The sequence below is a fragment of the Apium graveolens genome, chromosome 5 (genome assembly GCF_009905375.1).
Source record: "Apium graveolens cultivar Ventura chromosome 5, ASM990537v1, whole genome shotgun sequence".
NCBI lineage: Eukaryota > Viridiplantae > Streptophyta > Magnoliopsida > Apiales > Apiaceae > Apium > Apium graveolens.
In genome coordinates, this window is record NC_133651.1 from 309740322 (window position 1) to 309762479 (window position 22158).

The 22158-nt window shown below is 40.2% G+C and overlaps 1 protein-coding gene across 1 annotated transcript; it reads left to right on the forward strand.

The window, feature by feature from the left end:
• Nucleotides 1–812: 812 nt before the first annotated feature.
• Nucleotides 813–4655, forward strand: LOC141661230 (uncharacterized). Its single transcript, XM_074468215.1, has 7 exons — nt 813–904; nt 971–1385; nt 1856–2344; nt 2501–2712; nt 3438–3830; nt 3924–4052; nt 4247–4655. Exons 1-7 carry the CDS (start codon nt 813–815, stop codon nt 4653–4655), a joined length of 2139 nt encoding a protein of 712 aa, XP_074324316.1.
• The last annotated feature ends 17503 nt before the right edge of the window (nt 4656–22158 follow it).

Genomic DNA, 22158 nt, shown 5'->3' on the forward strand with positions numbered 1-22158 from the left:
AGCAGTAAATAGGCAACTCAAGGATGAGATTGAGTATTTGATCCAAAGGGGAAAGTTCGAACGTTTCACCAAGGGTGAAGAGGCCAGAGGCCAAAAAAGAGATAATGACCGAAGAAATGACGATCGAAGAGGTAACGACAGAGTTCGAAACCCGCAGCCTTGAGGGCCAGTAATCAATATGATTTCAGGAGGTCCTACAACAGCTGGGAGTAAGATGAACTCTTAAAAAGCTTATGCGAGAGAAGTAATGAGCATAGTTGGAGAGTCGTCTAGGCGTTCTAAGTTAGAGATGCGCTTGAGTTTGGTGACCCAGACCTTGAAGGTTTGAAATTTTCTCAGGATGATCCCCTGGTTATCACACTGATAACCGGAAATTGTCCTGTTATGAGGGTCCTAGTGGACAATGGAGCTTCCATGGATATTCTTTTCCATGACACATTCATAAGGATGGGTTACAATGATTCTCAACTAACTCCATCCGACGCACCCATCTATGGGTTTAACCATGTGGAATGCAAAGTCGAAGGAGCAATATAACTTCTCATGACTATCGAGGAAGAGCCCCGGGAGGCCACACAAATGTTGAACTTTCAGGTTGTTAAGACAGCCTCTACTTACAATGCTATCATGGGTAGAACATGGATCCATGCATTTAAAGACGTGCCCTCAACCTACCATATGGTACTGAAGTTTTCAACTAGGAATGGTGTTGGAGAAGCGAAAGAAGATCAGAAGATGGCCCGCAGTTGCTATGTTGCAAACACTTAGGTCCGATGGAACTGGGGGGCAGGTCCCCCCCCCCCATTGAAGACATGGATGTCCAAGAGAATGGCGAACTGCGAGGGAAGCCAGTGGAGGACTTGGTCCTAATTCCCCTAGACTCCTTAGACCCTGAGAAGGTCACGTTTATTGGAGCATCTCTAGACAAGCCCTTGAAAGGCTAATTGACAACTTTTCTACATAAGAACAGTGATGTGTTTGCTTGGACATCAGCTGATATGCCTGGGATTGACCCGAAACTTATAACTCATAGGTTAAACGTCGATCCGACTCGAAAAGCTGTAAAGCAGAAGAAGAGAACTTATGCTCCTGATAGGCTAGAAGCCATTAAACAGGAGGTCGAGAAGCTCCTAGAAGCTGGATTCATTGAGGAAGTACAATTCCCGGAATGGTTGGCCAACCCCGTAATGGTTAAGAAGGCCAATGGGAAGTGGAGGATGTGCATCGACTTCACTGACTTGAATGATGCTTGTCCCAAGGACTGCTACCCCCTACCAAGGATTAATACCTTGATTGACGCCACTGCTGGACACGAGATGCTAAGCTTTATGGATGGATTTAGTGGTTACAATCAAATTAAAATGCATAAGGATGACACCCCCAAGGTATCTTTCATAACTGATTTTGGTGTCTTTTGTTACGTTGTTATGGCTTTTGGACTTAAGAATGCAGGAGTACTTATCAAAGGTTGGTAAATAAGGTATTTTCCCATCTAATTGGGAAGACCATGGAGGTCTATGTTGATGACATGTTAGTCAAAAACCTAAGCAAGGCCGATCATATTAGCCACCTCGGAGAGGTATTTCAAGTGTTGAGGCACCACAAGATGATGTTGAACCCCATCAAGTGTGCTTTTGGTGTTGGTTCTGGAAAATTTTTGGGTCGCATAGTCTTTAAGAGGGGAATAGAGGCCAAACCCGACAAGATCAAAGCAATCCTGGACATGGAGCCACCATGCTCCATCAAGGACGTTCAGAAGCTGACAGGAAGAAGCTCTAGGGAGGTTCATCTCCAAGTCTGAAGACAAATGCTTGCCTTTTTCAGGACTCTTAAGAAGGTGAAGAATTTTGAATAGACAGCTGAGAGCCAAGAGACCTTTGAACAGCTAAAGAAGTACATGACTGAAGCCCCATTGTTGGCCAAACCAAGTCCGGAGGACACCCTTTATCTGTACCTGGCGGTATCTGAGCAAGCCGTGAGTGCAGTCCTCATAAAGAAAGAACAGAAACTCCAGAAGCCTGTATACTATGTAAGCAAGGTGCTCCATGAAGCAGAGTTGAATTACTCCACCACAGAGAAGTACGCGCTTGCTCTCATTACAGCCTCGAGGAAATTAAGACCATATTTCCAGGCTCACAAGATCGAAGTCCTGACAGACCAACCCTTGAGGAACATTCTACATAGCCTGAAGGCTAGCGGAAGGATCATTAAGTGGGCAATTGAGTTAGGAGAATTTGACATCAAGTACAAGCCTCGAACGGCCATCAAGGATCAGACCTTAGCAGACTTTGTGGTCGAATGTACCATTAACAATAAAAAATTCGGGGGGGGGGGGCAGGAGATAGTAACCCCGGAAGGAGGAGAGAAAGAGAAAGATAAAGAAATGACCTTGAAAGAGTATTGGGTTCTCCATTTTGATGGAGCGTCCAAAACAAAATCTAGTGGTGCACGCCTAGTCTTGCAAAGCCCTGATGAATTTATGATTGAGTATGCTTTGAAGTTGGACTTCCCAACTGCAAACAATGAAGCAAAATATGAAGCGTTGATAGCCGACTTAGGCTTGGCTAAAGCCGTGAGTGCCAAAAACCTGAAGGTCTGTAGAGACTCAAGACTCGTAGTTGCTCAAGTTAATGGAGAGTTTGAGGTCAAAGATGAAACTATGGCCAAGTACCTGAGAGTCATAAAGGGAATACTAACTCAATTTGATGAATTGTACTAGGGCTGAGCATTCGGTCGGTTCAGTCAGAAACCGAACCGAACCGAAATAACCGAAAACCAAAATTCTTAAAATTTTATGACCGAACTGAACCGAAATACTATCACAAACCGAACCAAAACTGAACCGAAAATATAAAATCGGTTCAGTTCGGTTTGAAAAAAACCGAAATTTTTAAAAAACCAGGCCACCTGATACTACTTCCTGCAAGTTACCACATATTTAGATTCAAAATTCAAAAAACTGTAAATTACAAGGCTGTGTGAATGTCTAATTGTCACTGATAAAACTCAAGCTCACGTAATACATCACTGATTAAACCATGAATTTGTATTCAAAAGTATGGCAGTGTTGTTGGAAGATATACAATCAAGTGACCCGACAGTGGTGTTCAAATTGAATCGGCATCCACTTTTTTTAGGTCTGTAAAGCTGTGTTTGTGAATTGTGAGAGTCGATTTAGGTCATCTGCCACCCATGCCATGGTTTGTTTAATATTTACTTAATTATGTAATATATAAAATATAATTTAAAATATATGTATAATTCAGTTAATTCGGTTAAAACCGAATTAATACTTTGAAAAACCGAACCAAACCGATTTTATTTCGGTTCAAACCGAAAAACTGAATTAACTAGAATTTTTAAAAAAACTCAAACCAAACTAAACTGAAATTTTCTTATTCGGTTCGGTTTTTCGGTTTCGGTTCGGTTTTGCTCAGGCCTAAATGGTACGCAGAACATGTTCCGAGAGAGGAAAACACTATAGCGGATGCCTTGTCCCAATCCGCCTCATCTGAAATCGAGAACTATCTGAGAAGTATCTACTTCCAGGTCTTGAAGACCCCTACTATTCATGTCATAAAGTTGATAGCATTGGTTGGTGTGACAAGCTGTTGGATAGATCCAATCAAGACCCACTTAGAGACTAGGTGGCTCTCCGATGATGCCCGGGAGGCACCTAAGCTGTCGGTTAGAGCATGGAGATATTCATTGATTGAAGGCCTTCTCTATAAAAGGTCTTTTGTTATTCCGTACATAAAGTGCTTGAGACCTCTTGAAGCAGATGAGGTACTTAAAGAAGCCTATGAAGGGATTTGTGGACAACACTTGGGGTGCAGGGCCCTCGCTCACAAGATAACTCGGCTGAGATTCTGCTGACCAACTATGCTAGCCGATGCAAAGGCTTATGTGAAGAAATGTGACAGGTGCCAGAGGCAAGCTCCAATAGTACGACAGCCCCCAGAGAGGCTTATATCTATCACCACACCCATCCCTTTTGCAATGTGGGGAATGGATATACTTGGACCATTTCCTGTAGCATTGGGACATAGGAAGTTTATTATGGTAGCCATAGACTAATTCACGAAGTGGATTGAGGCTAAGGCACTGGCCAAGATAACCACCAAGCAAAATGCTCAATTCTTTTGGGAGAATGTGATATGTCGATTTGGGATCCCACGTATCCTTGTCACTAAAATGGGAGACAATTTGATAATACAGAATTCAGAGAGTACTGCGATGATAACAGCATAAAGCTTCGCTTCACCTCGGTTGCTCACCCACAAGAAAATGGACAGGCAGAAGTTGCTAATAGAATCATCCTTGATGAACTTAATAAAAGGGTTGAACGTTCAAGGAACACTTGGGCAGATGAGTTGTTGCCTATACTATGGGCATATCATACCACCTGCAAGGTGACTACTAAAGCTACCCTGTTTCTGCTGGCTTACGGAGTCGAGGCCGTCGTGCCCCTCGAGATCACTCATGGATCCCCTAGGATCGAAGCTTATGAGCCAGAGAACAATGAAGAATGCATGAGGTTCGCTCTTGATCTCATCGATGAGGTCAGAGATGAGGCCAACGCCTGCAATGCAGAGCATCAACGAAGAGCCTTCCTCTATTACAATAGAAGGGTCAAAGAAAGGTTCTTTCAGTAGGGAGATTTGGTTCTAAGGAAGATTGAGTCATCGGGAGTAGGGGAGAGAGGAAAGCTAGCCCCTAATTGGAAAGGACCTTATAAGATCAGAAAGACATTAAGACGAGGATCCTACAAGTTGGAGACCCTGAACGGTGATGAAGTGCCCTGCACTTGGCACGCTTCAAACCTGAAGGTTTATTATGTTTAGGAAATTTATGATGTGTTCCTAGTACTTGGTATTAAGTTTATAAATAAGGTCGACGAAACCATCTTATGTACGGGTTGAACCTATTTCTCAGAGATATTGTCTATTTATGCAAGTTTATTTCTATCATCTTGTCTACAAATTTATTTAAGTACGAGCATTTAAAGAATGCAAGTCCCGAAGTACCAAATTCCAAAAAATAAAAGACAAGTATGAAATGAAATTACACTAAGTGCATAAATAAAGATCCCGAAGGATCACGAGTTAAGTCCCGAAGGACTAATAGGTTACAAACCAATATAGTTCGAATAAACAAGTTCTAAAAACAAAGCCACATGTGGCAATCAAAGCCATGTAAGGCCATATCAGTCACTCATCAGAAGAACCTTCCTCTTCCTCACCATTCCCCGATCCCTGGCCATCTCCTTCCTCCCCCTCCTCTTCCTCATCCGAACTAGCCTCGGAGGAGGATTTGCTGCTCCTTGTAACCAGCTCCCTGATCTTTCCATAAAGGGCTGTTGGGGCCTTACCCTTAAAACCAGAACCCTCACGACTGGAACTAGACTGAGACCGCATATGGGGGGTCTCGGGCACAGACCCGGAGGCCTTCTCGGAAGGGTCCATTACAGGTAGTGACCAAGGGAAAGATAGGAGACTCGGATCGACGACGTCCGGGTACATGCTATAAGCATCATTCACTCCCCTCTTCTAACCTGTGGCCAAGTTAACAGGGCGCATCTCATCATCATGCTTATCCATCATCTTAGTGAACGACGAAGATCTGTGGTACGATTCGACGAGGTCTTTAAATTCCTTCTTCCTCTTCTCCTCCACTCTGGCATACTTCCTCTCCAATGATGCAATCTTACCCTCTGCTTCATGACCTTTGAACTCCCACTCCTCCAAGGAGATCTTTATTTTGTTCATTGAGGTCTGCAGCGCTACATAGTCACTCCTCATCTTTATGCTCTGGGTGGAGGACGCGACAAAGTAAGCATTGGCCTGACAAGGAGAATACTAAAACGAGTTATAAAAAATCAGAAGGGATGAATCCCCAAACATAAGGCCTAGGACCAGCCTTAGCCGACTAGCATAAAATAAGGCCTTTTGGCGGAGCAGAGCTTCCTGTGAAGGTGTTTCTTATGAAATTTCTACAAGTTCCAAAAGAGGTGCTCAAACGAAAAGTTTTTATAAGTTGAAGTATACCCGATACAAGGCGTGAGCCCCTAGCATCTCAGCCTCAAGAAGTTTCTCCCCAGAAGAGATATGAAGAAGGTCGGGAGGAGTAACACGATTCCTCGACCACTCGAGGGCTAATTCTGGACTGCCGAACACTGAGTCATTATTGGAGATGCCCCAATCAGGTTCCCAGGGGTATCGTGCACTCCTATCAAAGTCTTTTGTCCTCTTCTGCCCAGATCTAGACGCTTCAAGGAAAGCAGGAATCTTAGGGACTCGGTTGGCCTGTTTAGCTGCGTCCCCCGCCATCCTTCCCATAATTGCATCACTCTTGTTGACCTTGGCGTCGAGAGCCTCAGCAGCTAAAACAAGATAAAAGGAGACATATATAAGAATAAACTTATACAAAGTTGAAGTAGAATGAAAATAAATACCCTTTATAGAAAGGCCGCTAATGCCAGCCTTAACGAGCTTGGTTTCTGTTACGAACTCCCAATAAGGGGTTCTCCCATCATCATCGATAAGAAGATCGTGAGCATAAAGTTCAGCATTAGAAAGGTTAAGAATGTAGTGAAAACTATTAACCGGGCTACTGAAGTCACGTCTGAAGTACACTTCCCAGTCTCCACCCTTCCATTCTAAGACCACAAACTTCTTATTCCATTTGTTGTTTGAGTCATGGAGAGAGCTCGTGTTCACTATATGAGGAACATGAGATATGTGTTGTATGACGACCCAGCCTGGTCTGTTCAGGGGAGAAGCTTTCATCATGAATATACTTCGGAACATCGTTACACTCAACGGGATGCCCAAGTCATGGCACCTCACTATGAAGAGAATGATAAAAGCCCACCCATTGGGGTACAGTTGGAAGGGATGGATTTTGAGCTCTGTCAGAAGTCTTGGAATGAAGGGGTGTGGGGGAAATCGTAGCCCTGATTTCAAGGCCGGCTTATGCACAAATAGCCTTTTCGGGGCTGAGATTTTATACCCTCTCACTAGGCTTAGCCTTTCGAATCTCTAAGAAGTCGGGCCAAGAGTAACTCGACCGGATCTCTTCTACATCCTTTTCACGGAGCATACTCCTGTGATGAAACGCATCAAAATGGACGGTACTTGGGTACTCGTCCGCCCTCTCATCCAACATGCTCTTTAGGCTGTTAGAATAACGGTTAATAGAGAAAGGATAAATAAATGTTGTACCTTGCAGGGAGTGAAGAGTAACCCTCTTGTGCATAGCTTCCTTGGCAGAGAAAGAGGACTTGCTAGGACCTTGGCCTTGAGACATCTTTGGAAAGCTTGAGAAGAATTGAGAGCTTGTGAAGAGTTTGAGAATTTAGGAAGTCGAGAAATGAAACTGTTAATGAAAATGAACACTTCTCATCTTCTTTTATAGGAAAAGAGCTAGTTGCTGCAACAGGTCATAACTCTGCCTGGTTCGCGTTAGCAGGTACCTCTCGAAGGAACACCAAAAGTGGTGGATAAAAATAGTCGAAAAGTAGGAAATGACGATATAATAAACCAATAAAGCGATGCAGGACACCGCTTACCGTATCAGTATTCCGGAAATAGCCTGGATGAGACTAAAAATAAGTCATTAGTCTTAGCTAATGGCTGATTATGTTAATCACCACGATTAACAAAACATATAGAAGTTAAAACAAGATTAGCTTTTCAACTAAATGAGTTTCGTGAAGGCTAGAGTGCTCACGAGCACTGGAACAGAACGTTCTCCTCATGACGGATCAGACTACCCTACAGGAGGCTTCCAAGGTCCATCAAGAGTAGCCCTGGCCGACCAGGCTATAAATGGAGGCCATATGATCGACCAGGAGCCTCTGTAGGACAACCCGGAGGGCCTCTAAGTCCATTAAGAACACCCCTGGCCAATCAGGCAACAAATGGAGGCCATATGGCCGACCAGGAGCCTCTGTAGGAGACCCCGGAGGGCCTCAACGTCCATTAAGACTAGCCATGGCTGACCAACCAACAAATGGAGGCCATATGGCCGACCAGGAGCCTCTGTAAGAGACCCCAGAGGGCCTCAATGTCCATTAAGACTAGCCCTATCCGACCAGCCAACAAATGGGGGCCTTCTGGTCAACCACGAGCCTCTATAGGACACCCCGGAAGGCCCCAAGCTCTATTAAGAGTAGCCCTAGCCGACCAGGATACAAAAATGAATGCCTTGAGGCCGATCAGGAGCCTTTGTAGGAGAGCCTTGAGGCCTTCCAAAGTTGTTCTCATGGCTCCCTTGAGAAATTTTGTGCGAATTCGAAAGAAGGGGTTGACCTCCAACGGAAACAAGTTTCGTGGAGACCAGGACGTCCACGAGAAAGAAATTCATGAAGATCAGAACGTCAGTGAGAACGAGTTCCGTGAAGACCATGGGATTCACATACAAGTTTTGTTAAGAGTAAAGCATTTACCATGACAAGTTCAGAGAACTTTTCCTCCCAGCCGATCAGACCACCTTGAGAGTGGCCACAAGGCCTACTAAGACCAAGCCTAACCGACCAGGCTATAACTGGGGCCTTGAGGCCGACCATGAGCTCCTGTAAGAGAGCCTTGAGGCCTTTTAAAGTTGTTCCGGAGACACTCCTAAAAGTCTCTTGGAGATTTCTTGAAAAGGATAACTCCCAGCGGAGCTAAGTTTCGTGAAGAGTAGATTGTCTACGAGAATGAGTCTGTTGGAGAAAAGAACATCCTATAGAGCAAGTTTGGACAAGCTCGGTGAAGTATAGGATTTCCAATAGAACAAGTTCAATAGAACACAGAACATTCAGTAAGGACGAGTACAGAACGTTCGATAGAATGAGGAAGGAGCGTTCACTGAAACAAGCTCGTAGTAGAACCCTGAGGAACTCTAGGGCAACCATTAGATTAATTCCATGGATAAGTAAGAGTAAGGATAGCCTAGCAAAGAGCACAAAGGGCTTGAGTATAAGTAGGAGGTTCTACAAAAAAAATTGGAGTAAACACCCCGGGTTAGCAAGGAGCAGGAGGACCTGCCGCTGGCCGACCATGAGGTGGCCGGCCATATGAGGCCGACCAGAGCCTCCTGCAGCAGGAGGTCCTGCTCGGGCCCGGCAACCCCTCAGCGAAAATTTTCAATTTTTTTTGCAAAAGTGGAAAAAATCAGAAAAAATTGATTTTTTTTTAATTTTTCAGGATTTTAGGATTAAGCCCCGGTTAGGGCCGATTAGTAAATTTTAGCCCAGATTAGGGCCGATTAGTGTATATTAAGCATAATTAACCCGAATAAGGGGGAATTAGTGACTCGTGTGATAAAATTAGCCCAAATTAGGGTCGTTTAACCTATTCACTCTCGCGCTTAGTGTGAATTAAGGATAATTAGTATCTTATGCATGCTGATTAGTCCTGATTAGCCTCGTTTAGGGTAGATTAGCCTCGATTAAGGCCAATTAGTGCATTCTAGCTTAAAATCAGACTCTTTTAAGCCTAGTTAGCAGCTTGTACATGGAAATTAGCTCCGATTAGGGCAGACTAGCCCGATTAGGGCCAGTTAGCAGCTTTCACCCTATAATTAACCTTGACGAAGGTTAAGGGGTGATAAATGCTCACTTTATGGTCCCGATTAAGAGCGTTTAGTGTTAAACACTATCCAAATATCCTGTGCAAAGGCCTTAAGTGTGTATACTCACACTATATAAGTTGTTGTAAATGTGTAGGTCATTCCACGCTTTAAGATAAAAGGACGATACCCATGAAGGGCCAATACCCATGAAGGGCTGATACTCGAGAAGGGCCAAAAGTACCTCGATTCGTAAAAAGACCATTATAACTTCCATGAAAACTCGAGCAGTATTCGCAGAAGTTGGGGGAAAATGATATGGATAGAAAATACATTTTAAAGACACATTAAATGCCACATTAATTACACTTGGGCTTCATGTTTGAAGTCCAGTACAGACCTGTCTAGTCTGAGCTCGTAGCAGACTCAAGAAGGCCCATGTAGACAAGGCCCCCCAGTAGAGGTCATCAGGGTCCACGAACACAAGCTGTTTACGGACTAGGCCCGATACGGCTGGAAGAGCAGAGACATGTGTCCTAAATGGACTCAAAGTCCTACACAGATTTTCTGGAGTTCCTTCCCTTATAGGACTCCTAATCACCATCTAAGTTGGAGACTTATCCACTGTTATTCCCTAACAATACAACAAGAATTACAGAAGGGGGTTGAATATAATTTTGGCTTCTTTTTGAGATTTATGAAAAATGGTTCTAACTCAATTTATATCTAACTGTTTGATTTGCAAAGTGTGGAATACAGAGTTAAGTTAATCAAACATAAAGTAATAAAAACCCAGGTCTTTAAAAATTTCTGGTGGATTTGAATGTATCCACAAGATATATATATATATATATATATGTATATATATATCAAGAGAACCCTGTGAAGCTTGAATAGCTCACAGTTGCTTTACAAGTGAACAAACAAACTACAGAGAAATTCTACAGAATACAACTTATAAATGTTTCTCTGCAAAAAATGTGTTTGCTTAGTTGGTTTGTTGTTCTACTTGCTACACTTGGTTTATATATCACCAAGTTTACACAGTAATAAGACAAGATAATAAAACAAAACCTATCAAGTCTAATACCATGCTGCTTCACTACTCTATTCCAGCATCTTTGAATATCTTCATAATAGCATGGAAATGGTAATGCTTCTTTGTTCTCAAAATCCTGCTAAATAGGCTGCTACATTCCTTTTGCAAACACTCGACGCATGTGACTTTGTTGTCACTGTCAACAGATATTTGAATTGATCATCCGTCGGGTACATGCTTGTTATCCGTCGGGTAGCCTTGTTGATCATCAGTCGGGTAGCTTTGTTGATCATCCATCGGGTAGCCATTTATCACTTGACTCCATTTCACTTGTGCAGAATTATAAGACATCTTATATTTACATTTAATCAACCTATTTTGCACATCTACTAGCAGTCTACATGATTCATAAGCTACTACAGAATCTATACAAAGTTGTTTGCAGAAATGTGCTACAGTACTTATTGTTACATAAGCTACTCACCCGGTGGATATCAATTAGTCATCCGACGGGACTATATTGAATCATCCGTCGAGATTATAATTGATCATCCGTCGGGTGCTACAAAATTCACTAAGTTAAATCTACTAAGGTATTTTGTTTAGCTTATCATCAAGTAAACAACATATTCCTAACAATCTCCCCAATATATGTCTACTGGAATTGTAGCCATAAATTAAGAGAAACTTGATGATAACAAAACATCCTAAAATTACAGATTGAAAAATAGTAGATAAACTGTTAAGTGCTACAAATTGCTGAAAGTTGAATAATGCAAAGTACACAAAGAAATTGCTCACAATTGTTTAAATATGCTCCTCTAGTCTGAGCAGATAGATCTATTTCCTTGATTGTCTAGATTTCTTTTCAAGCCTTCTATTGTTTTCTTCAATTTGATTCTGGAGTTGTCTGTAGAATTCAAGTTCATCAGCTTCTGAGAGATCTAGCATTTCTTACATTTCCAATAGAGTCTCATTGCTAGAGATACTCAATTGGTCCTCCAATATGAAGAATCTTCTAACCCCTTTTTCATCCTTGAATTCCATCAGCCAATAGGGCCTCAGATGCACTCTCTTTCCTGTAAAGGGAATAGATAGAGTTCTTGGAAGTGCATCTTTGGCTCTAATACTCCTCAGCTCCTCAATCTTCTTTAGAACTTGTCTTCTTGCAGTCACATTGTAACCAAAGTTCTTTTTGAATGATGAGTAGACCTTTATCAGCACATATTGGCTTTCTAGGAGAATCATGTGAAGTGGCCATGTGAACTCTCTTCCTCCCTTGTATTTGAATACCAGTCTTTCAGGAAGACGTCTGTAAGCATCAATTCCTCTAAATTCTTCCAATTCATCCAAGTAAAGGTTGATGTCAGAAAACTCCTTGATGTCACAGATGTACAACATGTCTTCCTTGTTTACTGTGGATTGGGATTTAGTTAGAGCTTTGGATCTGAGAGATACAGGCTTCACTTTCTTGCTAGCTCTAGTCTTTGTCTTCTTTGTCTTGAAGATGGGTAAATTTAGCTCAGGAATTGGTAAACTATCACAGTCTACTGGCTCATCCTTAGGAACAATTGGTTCACCATGAATATTTCTTGTTGGCACTTTGAATTTGGTTTTGATGTCTGAGTTGTAGTTGTAGGCTTTTTGGGAAATTGGTCTTCCAATTCCTCATCATTAAAGTTCATTTTCCTCTTGGAATGGAGTTTGTATCTAAATCTTCTTTTCTGCTGTGATTCTTCTTGCATTTTCAGATCCTTAGGTTCAGTAATTACAGTTGGTTGTACAGGGAGTTCTGTTGTGGTTTTTACAGCTTGAAGCTTGGCCAAGATAGTAGCTTGTTCTTTCTTTTGCTTTTGCTTCTTAGCATCCAAAGCAGCTTGCTTCTTTTCTAGCCCGTTTCTTTCTTTCTCTTCCTTCTTAGCTTCCACAAACAGTGGGTGTCCAACCACCACACAAATCTCCTTACCATTTCTGTAAATTTTAGTAATTCTCTTTTTAAGCACTGAATCAGTTGGATCCTTGTAGAATGCAATAGACCTAGCCAGCAGCTTCTTCTCATCTAGCCTAGGTGTTTCAAACACTGTATCCATAGGATTCTTGTCTGAAAACTTAGAGTAGTTCTTTTTGGCCTTCATAATGAGATTTTTCTTTGGAGATTTGATGCAGGAAGTTTGACCCCTTTCCAGATAGTTCATACTTATGTCATTCACAGAGATTTTCATGACTTGAGAGTGATGACTAAAGACTTTGTCTTGCTTCTGAATTGGACCAAACTTTTGTTGAATATCTGCATCTATCTTTCTCTATTTTTCTTTTATTTCCTTCTCTAAAGCTGTAACATCAATCATCTTAGAATTTGATTTCAATTCAAGCTTTTCAGCTGCTCTTTGGATTAGATCAATGCTATCCAACACTGGTGGCTTTGTGAAAGCAATTGTTGGAACAATCACTTTGCTGATTGTATATTTGGCACTTTTTGCTCCCCCTCACTTCTTGATTCCCCTTGACTGAATAAAACAATTGAGCTTGCTTTCTCCCCCTTAAAAGATGTTTCTTTCTCCCCCTTTTTGTTATCAGCAAGTTGAGTAGAAGAAGGGGTTTGTGCTGCCACTAGCCTTTGAAGCAAGTCTATTTGTTGTGCCTGATGTAGATGTATAGTTGTTAGAGAGACTTTCATTGCTGTCATTCTTTTCTCCAAGGAATCCACCTTGGTGGCAAGATCAGAATTCTTCCTGAGTTGTCTCTTAATATCAAGCATTGTAGCTTCTGGAATTTTAGAATCTAATCTATCAGCTATATCCTTCTTCACTTGAGTGATCTTTGTTTTGATAGAAGTGATATCCTGATTGTGTTGGAAGCCTTGGATTTGATGCAGATGTAGAGAATTAAGATGTGCTTGTAGAAGTTGTTTGGTGCTTTCATTTGTTGTGGATTGAATAACAATATGTATTTCCTGGATTTGATGAATGAGAGTGACCTTAAAATGTTGAAGATCACAATCCTTGGAGAATGCCCACGAGGGAAGGCCAGATCTAGAGCTGGTGCCTACTTCTCCCCCTATGTTCATGAGTTCCTTACTTGCACTATAATCTCCAAAGAAATCCGCAGATTCATCTGTTCCATAGTCAACACCATCATCACCTTTAGGTGGCATAGCTGTAATAGCATCCTTAGCTCTTTGCATTGACTGAGTGGTGTGTACCAAGTTTAGCATCCTTTCTGCATTCTCATTGCCCTGGCCAGCCAAAATTTGATATGCTGGGACAGGATGAGTAAATGCCTCAGCATCCAAAGAGAATGAACTTATAACAGCTTGATTGTGCCGAGATAGTTTCTCTAAGTCTATATCATTGGCATTCATTGACTCACTTGCAATGGATTCCACCCTTAATTCTCTTATACCTGCATTTCTCTCATTTTCTCTCTCTTTTTGCATCAAGGGCTCCCCTTGGCTCCCCACCCTCACACCCTCACCTTCACCATCTAAGGTGGGACTCCTCTCACTCATTTTTGACAGTCCTGAAGAAATGGACTGCATTTGATCACTCTTTTTCTCTCATTTTACCTGGGAGCAACCCAACCTCTCACTCATTTCACTCCTTTCCCTCAGTCCTAAGAGTGATTGCACTACTACTAAGTCATGTGCACTTGTAAGAATTGATGAAATTTGAAGCTGTGCAGAGACACCCGGTGGATGAGGAATATCCATCGGGTTAGCAGTTTGACTATCCGACGGATGACTGCTGTTAAGCTTATCCATCGGGATACAATCACTACTCGACGGATGATAAATATCCATCATGATAGAAGAAATTATTGAGTTTGGAGTGGAGACTATTGTAGACTCTGTGCAGATTGATGAAAATTTTGGCACAGATGTCTCAACAGTCTCAGAAAGAAAAGGTAAATGAGCCAACAAATTATCTAAAAGATGATACTCACTTACTTGGATTTTTGGCTTCTCCAAGAGAGTTAAAGATTGAGAATTTGGAAGTGATGTATTGATCATGTCAACATCCAGTGAGTGTGTGGGAGAATTTGGTGTATTAGGTGCTTCAATTATGAGAGATTTTGGCTGTGACTCCACATTTATTGGAGCCACATCAACCTGACTTTGAGATGGTGCAGTGACTGGGTCTTTAGCACCAGTTTGCACAGTGTGTGATCCCTGTGCATCCCCAAGGGTTTTTGATCTTTTTTTTCTAATATAAGTTTGTGGTGAGTTATTGTCCCTTACCCTATTGGCCTGTGCTCTTGGCTCAGAGCTTTGTTCAATAGTCACATCCTTTTGGGAAGATGCAACTAGTAATGAGCTTAAATCCTTTTTAAGCACTGCATTTTGTTGAGAAACTGTAGTGTGGCTAGGCTGGGAAACACTCACATTTCCAACCTTATCCTTAGGGCTTCTTTGATTTTCACCCTGTCCCTCACCTTTCTTGCCCACCTTCACACTCCCCTCTTTAGGTTTGGTGGATTTTACAACTGATTTCTTTTGAAAGAAATCAGAGGGAGCTTTCTTAGATTTGGATTTAGAAACTTTTGTTGGTTTGGTAGCTTGGGTAGGTATCTGTTTGGTCATTGGGACAAATACCATAGCTACACTAGAAGGCAAAGAAATGTGTGAGGTTGGAAGAGTGGAGATAGTAGAAATTACCTCACTTACCTGAGGTCCCTCCATTACTGGAAAATAAAAGAGGGGCACCTCTTTGTGGTGATCTGCTCTATTAAGATCTGCAATTATTCTTCTTTCTTGAACCCAACAATTCAGCTTGTTGGTTGGGTTCTCAATCACAATATTCTCAATAAGATGGTTAGCAAGCATCATAAAGAATCTAGCATAGTAGACACTTTTACCTCTCTTATTGATCTCTCCTAACTTAAAGCCTAACTCAAACAAAACCAAATCACTGAAGTTAAAGTACTTATCAGTAACCAGCATGTAAAGCATGTTAAGCATATAAATGTTTATAGAGTGAAAGTTACTAATTTTACCAGAAAACACCTTAGTTACTACATCACAGAGATAACTCCATTCTTTCCTAAGATCCAACCTCCTAATTTCACTTAATTTAGAGGTAGTGAGTGCATAGCCCATGGAATTAAGCATATTAACAATGTCAGTGTCTGTGTGTGGAGCAGTTACAGTATTATCAGGAATCTTGAAGCATGCTTTAACAATATCACTATTTATGCAAAATTGCTTACCTTTCAGGGTGAATGTGATGGTCTTGTCTGTCGAGTTGTACACTGCAGTTGTCCATATCTCTTCAACAACCTCATATTAAATGGTGGGTGATTCCAGCATGGCATAGTTGAGTTTGCAGTTCTTCACAAAATCCATCATTTTGTGATAGTCACCAGACTGTTGAATCTCCTTGTTCACCAAAGCCGAGAAGTTATTTTTCTCATAGATATAACCGGTTTGAGACATGATTTTCACTACATGTGCCATTGTTAGAGATTTGGAATTTGCTGAGAGAGAGTTTGCTTTTGAGAATAAAGAAATTAGAGCAATTGAATCTTGAGAATGATAAAAGAAATGAATAAAAGTTAATTTGCTTTTATACTATCTCAGAAATTAACTGATAAAAATAATAAAGTAAAGTAAATTAACCAATAAAGATTGCCCAAAATAGCTGTTTAAAAATAAATAAACTGTAAAAATTCCGTCACTTATTCGTCGTGTCATGCTTACAAGTTGTAAGTATACTCGATGGATAACATTCAGGGAATTAACGACTGGGATTGAGACAATTCCACGGATGAGGATAAATCAGTTATCCATCGAGTTATAAAATATTCCAGAAAAATAATTGATTTTATTGACAAATTATATTCCGACGAATGATCAAACTCGATGGATAATGATCATCCGCCGGGATGTAAATTTTGACTTAGCCAAAATTTCATCCAAAACAGAAAAATCAATTAAATTTCTGGCTACATAGCCACTTGCAAAAATATCTGAAATGATTCAAGAGAAATTAAGCATACCTAATTCACTTACCAACCTTGAAAAGGTGGATTCATCAAGTGGTTTGGTAAATATATCTGCAAGCTGCTTTTCACTTGGAACAAAATGCAGTTCCACAGTACCATTCATCATATGTTCTCTTATGAAGTGATACTTGATGTCTATGTGCTTTGTTCTTGAGTGCTGTACTGGATTTTCAGTGATGACAATTGCACTTGTGTTATCACAGAAAATAGGAATCCTATCCACTTGTAGACCATAGTCCAACAATTGGTTTTTCATCCACAAAATTAGTGCACAACAACTGCCAGCATCAATATATTCAGCTTCAGCTGTAGAAGTAGAGACTGAATTTTGCTTTTTACTGAACCAGGACACAAGCTTGTTCCCTAGAAATTGACAGGTTCCTGTTGTACTTTTTCTATCTATTTTACAACCTGCATAATCTGCATCTGAATAACCAGTTAGATCAAAACCAGAATCTCTAGGGTACCAAATGCCAAGTGTTGGTGTTCCCTTGAGATATCTGAAAATTCTCATAATAGCTACTAAATGAGATTCTCAAGGATTAGCCTGATATCTAGCACAAAGACAAGTAACAATTATTATATATGGCCTACTAGCTGTTAAGTACTGAAGTGAACCAAGTTGGTTCAACCAACCATGCCCCTATAACTTGAAATATCCACAAACTTTTCAGTATTGTTTAATTCAAGCTTAGTTGTAGTGGCCATGGGAGTTTTTGCAGATGTGCAATCCATTAGATCAAACTTCTTTAAAAGATCATGAATGCATTTATTTTGACTAATGAATATTCCATCACTAACTTGCTTAACTTGCAAACCAAGAAAGTAAGTTAGTTCTCCCATCATGCTCATTTCATACTTACTTTGCATGATTTTGGCAAACTTTTTGCCAAGTTTTTCATCTGTAGAACCAAATATAATATCATCTACATAAATTTGAACAAGTATACTAGAGCCATTAACATTTCTAAAGAATAAAGTTTTATCCACAGTACCTCTTGTGAAGTGATTTTCCAAAAGGAACTTTGATAAAGTATCATACCAGGCTGTATGTGCTTGCTTCAGTCCATAGAGTGCTTTCAAAAGATAGTAGACATGATTTGGGAAATTTGGATCTTCAAAACCAGGAGGCTGACTAACATAGACTTCCTCCTCCAAATCTCCATTTAGAAAAGTGTTAGGAATATATGTGCATTAGTTTGATGATATGTTTAACAAAACACTTAAGTAGAAATTCAGTGTCTGTAGCCTCAACGGATAAGACCACTTTGGCTATCCGTTGATGGTGTAGCTTTACTTAGAAATAAGTCTAGTGTTGTAGCATATTTCAGTCTCTGTATTTAAGATGTAATTCTTAGAAGTTGAGAGAAACTATGAGTCATGTTGACTACTAGAAGATATGCAGATAGGAAGGCCAATTGTAAATATTTCATGCCTTGTAATTTTGTATAAATGAAGTGGTATCAACGGATGACTTAAAGACCTTCAACGGATGAGAAGCTAAGCTTCAACGGATGTCTCTAAAGCTTCAACGGATAACATCCTTCAACGGATGAGTGCATCAACGGATGAAAGCTTCAACGGATGTTCTGCTGATTAACCGTTGATAAGTGGTAGTTGTACCTACAAACAGAGGCACGTGGGTGAACAGAGATAACTGAAATGTGGCAGCCTAATTTCAGGAACATCAGAAAAAGCAGCCGTTCTACTCTAGTATAAAGAGACATTAAGTCAACAAAGTACTGGAGTGAACTGGAGAAGAAACAAGTGGAGATCTTACTTTATTATTTTATATATCCCTGTCTTCACTTGTAAACTTGGAAATATAAAAACCAAGTAGTAGCTAGTAATTAGAAAAGAATTTTTCCAGAGCTGTTTAGAAAAATCTTGAGAGAAAAATTATCTAGTTTGTACTAGGATGCAGCTGTGATCAAATTCTTAGATCACAGAATTTCTGAAATACCATCTCTGGTGGAACAACAAATCCACCAGAAAAGTTTTTAAAGGTTTATTGTGTTCATTACATTTGTGTTTGAATATATATCTGTCTGTATCAGCTTAAAGCAATTCACACACTTGTTCATCTTGAACACACAGTCTTTATAAACTGCTCAAAACTTGAAAAAGTATTGAGATTTACATTCAACCCCCCTTCTGTAAATCTCATTGTTAGTTCTCTAGAAATAACAATTGGTATCAGAGCAGTCTCTTGACAAACAAAGAGTTTAAAGATCTTGGAATCTAACAAAGATGAGTAAGAAGGATATTGGAGTAAAAATCCCAGTTCTTGACAGAGACAGTTATCACCACTGGAAGGTGAAAATGCACCTTCATCTACTCTCCCAAGATGAAGGTTATGTAAACTGTATTGAGAATGGTCCTCACATTCCCCACAAAGTAGCCACAGTTGCTACGGCCACAATTGCTGTTGGTCAATCCATTCCAAAACCTAGAGCAGAATGGACAATGGAAGACACAGAAGAAGTCCACAAGGATAAGAAGGCTATGAACATTTTGTTTAATGGTCTTGACAAGGATATGTTTGATAATGTGATAAATTGCTCAACTGCCAAAGAGGTTTGGGACACAGTTCAGCTGCTGTGTGAAGGTACAGAACAAGTAAAAGAGAACAAGATGCAGCTTCTCATTCAACAGTACGAGTATTTTCATTTTGAAGAAAATGAATCTTTAAATGACACATTTAACAGATTCCAAAAGCTGTTGAATGGATTGAAGCTGTATGGTAGAGTGTACCAGGTGAAGGATTCAAATCTTAAATTCTTAAGATCCTTGCCAAAGGAATGGAAACCCATGACTGTCTCCTTAAGAAACTCTCAGGATTATAAGGACTTCACTCTTGAAAGATTATATGGAATCTTGAAGACTTATGAACTAGAGTTGGAACAGGATGAGGTATTGGAGAAGGGGAGAAAGAAAGGAAGTTCAGTTGCATTGGTAGCTGAAAATGAGAGGGAATGCATACAAGAAACTGTGAGATCTACATCAAACTCCAAAGATGGTACAAAATATCAGGAATCAAGCAAAGGAAAAGAGCAAGTTGCTGAGAATGAAGACAACTCCAGTCAAGATGACTCTGATAGTGTTGATGAGCATCTTGCATTTCTGTCCAAGAGATTTGCAAAGATGAAGTTTAAGAAAAACACAAGAGCCACTAAACCTCATAAGAACATGGTGGACAAATCAAAGTTCAAGTGTTTCAATTGTGGTATAAGTGGACACTTTGCAAGTGAGTGCAGAAAGCCAACTTCTGAAAAGAAGAAATTTGACCAAGTAGATTACAAGAAGAAATATTTTGATCTGCTCAAGCAAAAGGAAAGGGCTTTCATTACTCAAGAAAAAGATTGGGCAGCTGATGGAGAGGAAGAGAATGAAGATGTGGAGTATGTCAACTTAGCTCTCATGGCTGATTCTGAGGAAAATGAAGTTAGTTCATCAAGCAATCAGGTAACAACTCAGGTAATCACTACTGATGTAACACAACTTACTAAAGAAGAGTGCAATGATGCTTTTAATGACATGTCTACTGAATTGTATCATTTGCGTGTGTCTCTTAAATCTCTTGCTAAAGAAAATAGTAGGATTAAAGAGAACAATCTGTTTTTAAGTAATAGAAATGCTATGTTAGAAGATAAGTTGATTGACCTAGAGAAAACCAAGCTGCATTGTATATCTGTTGAGAATGAACTAGCTGAATCTATTAAGAAAGTAGAAATACTTTCTAATCAATTAAAGAGAGAGCAAGAGGTGATTAAAGCCTGGAAAACATCTAGGGATGTTAGTGCTCAAATTGCCAAGGTCCAAGGAATTGAATCATTCTGTGAAATTGCCTGGGATAAAAACAAAAAGAAACTGGAATTAATTGATGGGCTGTCAACGGATGTGGAATCAACGGATGATGAAGGTTATCCGTTGAAGGAAGAAAATGAGCATCCGTTGAAGGTTCCTCAATTAAAACAGGCAGATGTTTCTAATAGTGAAAATCTAAAGAAACTCAACAAAAAGTTTGGTTCAACTTCCAAGAACTTTGTTAAAGAAGAAGCAAGCACATCCAAAGATGTCAGTAAGGTGAATATAGGGCACATGACCTTAGAACAGTTAAATAATAGGCTCAAGATGGTTGAGGATAAAAAGGAAACTAAAAGAAAATCTAACAGAAATGGGAAGGTAGGTGTTAACAAACATAACAATTACACACCTGATAGGTATGCTCCTAGAAAAAGCTGTGTGCATTGTAGTAGTGTTAATCATCTATCTGCTAATTGCAAATCTATTAAGAAAACCCCCATAACTGTACCCTCTTCCATGCCTAACATGTCTGCATCATCTCTACATGCTACGCCTACTATGTCTCAACAGAATCCTTATGCACATTTTGCAAACATGCCATATTTTAACAATCCTTATCTTGCTGCATTTAGTATGCCTCAAATGCCATACAATATGCCTATGTGGAATAACATGTATGCACAATCCATGCCTTATCATATTCCAAATGTGCTAAATGATTCTGTGACTAACCCTACACCTCAACCAACTACATCCAAGACCAAGGCTGACTCAAAGTTACCTAAGTCTAGAGATGCAGGAGGAATGAAGTCTAGGAGAAAGGCTAACAAGAATGGACCCAAGGAAACTTGGGTACCAAAATCAAATTGATTGATTTTATGGTGTGCAGGGAAATAGAAGAAATCTATGGTACTTGGACAGTGGTTGTTCAAGACACATGACAGGAGATTTCTCCCTGCTCACAGAGTTTAAGGAAAGAGCTGGCCCTAGCATAACCTTTGGAGATGACAGCAAAGGGTTTACTATGGGATATGGCTTGATTTCAACAAGGAATGTCATCATTGATGAAGTTGCATTAGTTGATGGTCTCAAACATAACTTACTGAGCATCAGTCAACTATGTGATAAAGGGAATACAGTTTCCTTCAATTCTAAAGCCTGTGTTGTCACTAGTAAGAAAGACAACAAAGTGGTTCTAACTGGAGTTAGAAAAGGAAATGTGTACTTAGCTGACTTCAACTCTGCAAATGCAGAATCTATTACTTGTCTCTTCAGCAAAGCAAGTTCAGTTGAGAGTTGGCTATGGCACAAGAAGCTATCCCATTTGAATTTCAAGACAATGAATGATCTAGTCAAAAAGGACCTAGTAAGAGGAATTCCTCTTGTTGAATTCTCAAGGGATGGTTTGTGTGATGCTTGTCAGAAAGGCAAACAAAGGAAAGCATCATTCAAAAAGAAGCTTGAAACAACAATTGATGAACCATTACAGCTGCTACATATGGATTTGTTTGGACCAGTCAATGTATTGTCAATTGCAAGAAAAAGATATTGCTTAGTGATTGTAGATGATTTCTCAAAGTTTTCATGGGTCTATTTTCTTGGATCAAAGAATGAAGCAAGTGAAATCATTATCAATCACATCAGGCAAGTCAATAATCATCCTGACCTGAAGGTTAGGAATATCAGGAGTGACAATGGAACTGAGTTCAAGAATTTATCAATGAGGCTGTTCTGTGAAGAAAATGGAATCATGCATG

Excerpts from the sequence above, each read along its gene's own strand:
- LOC141661230 (XM_074468215.1), top strand. The coding sequence starts at position 813 with ATGGATGTCCAAGAGAATGGCGAACTGCGAGGGAAGCCAGTGGAGGAC. Across the intron at positions 905-970 it reads TTAGACCCTGAGAAGGTCAC|TGATGTGTTTGCTTGGACAT; the intron begins GTTTATTGGAGC and ends ACATAAGAACAG. Across the intron at positions 2,713-3,437 it reads CTAACTCAATTTGATGAATT|GCCTAAATGGTACGCAGAAC; the intron begins GTACTAGGGCTG and ends GGTTTTGCTCAG.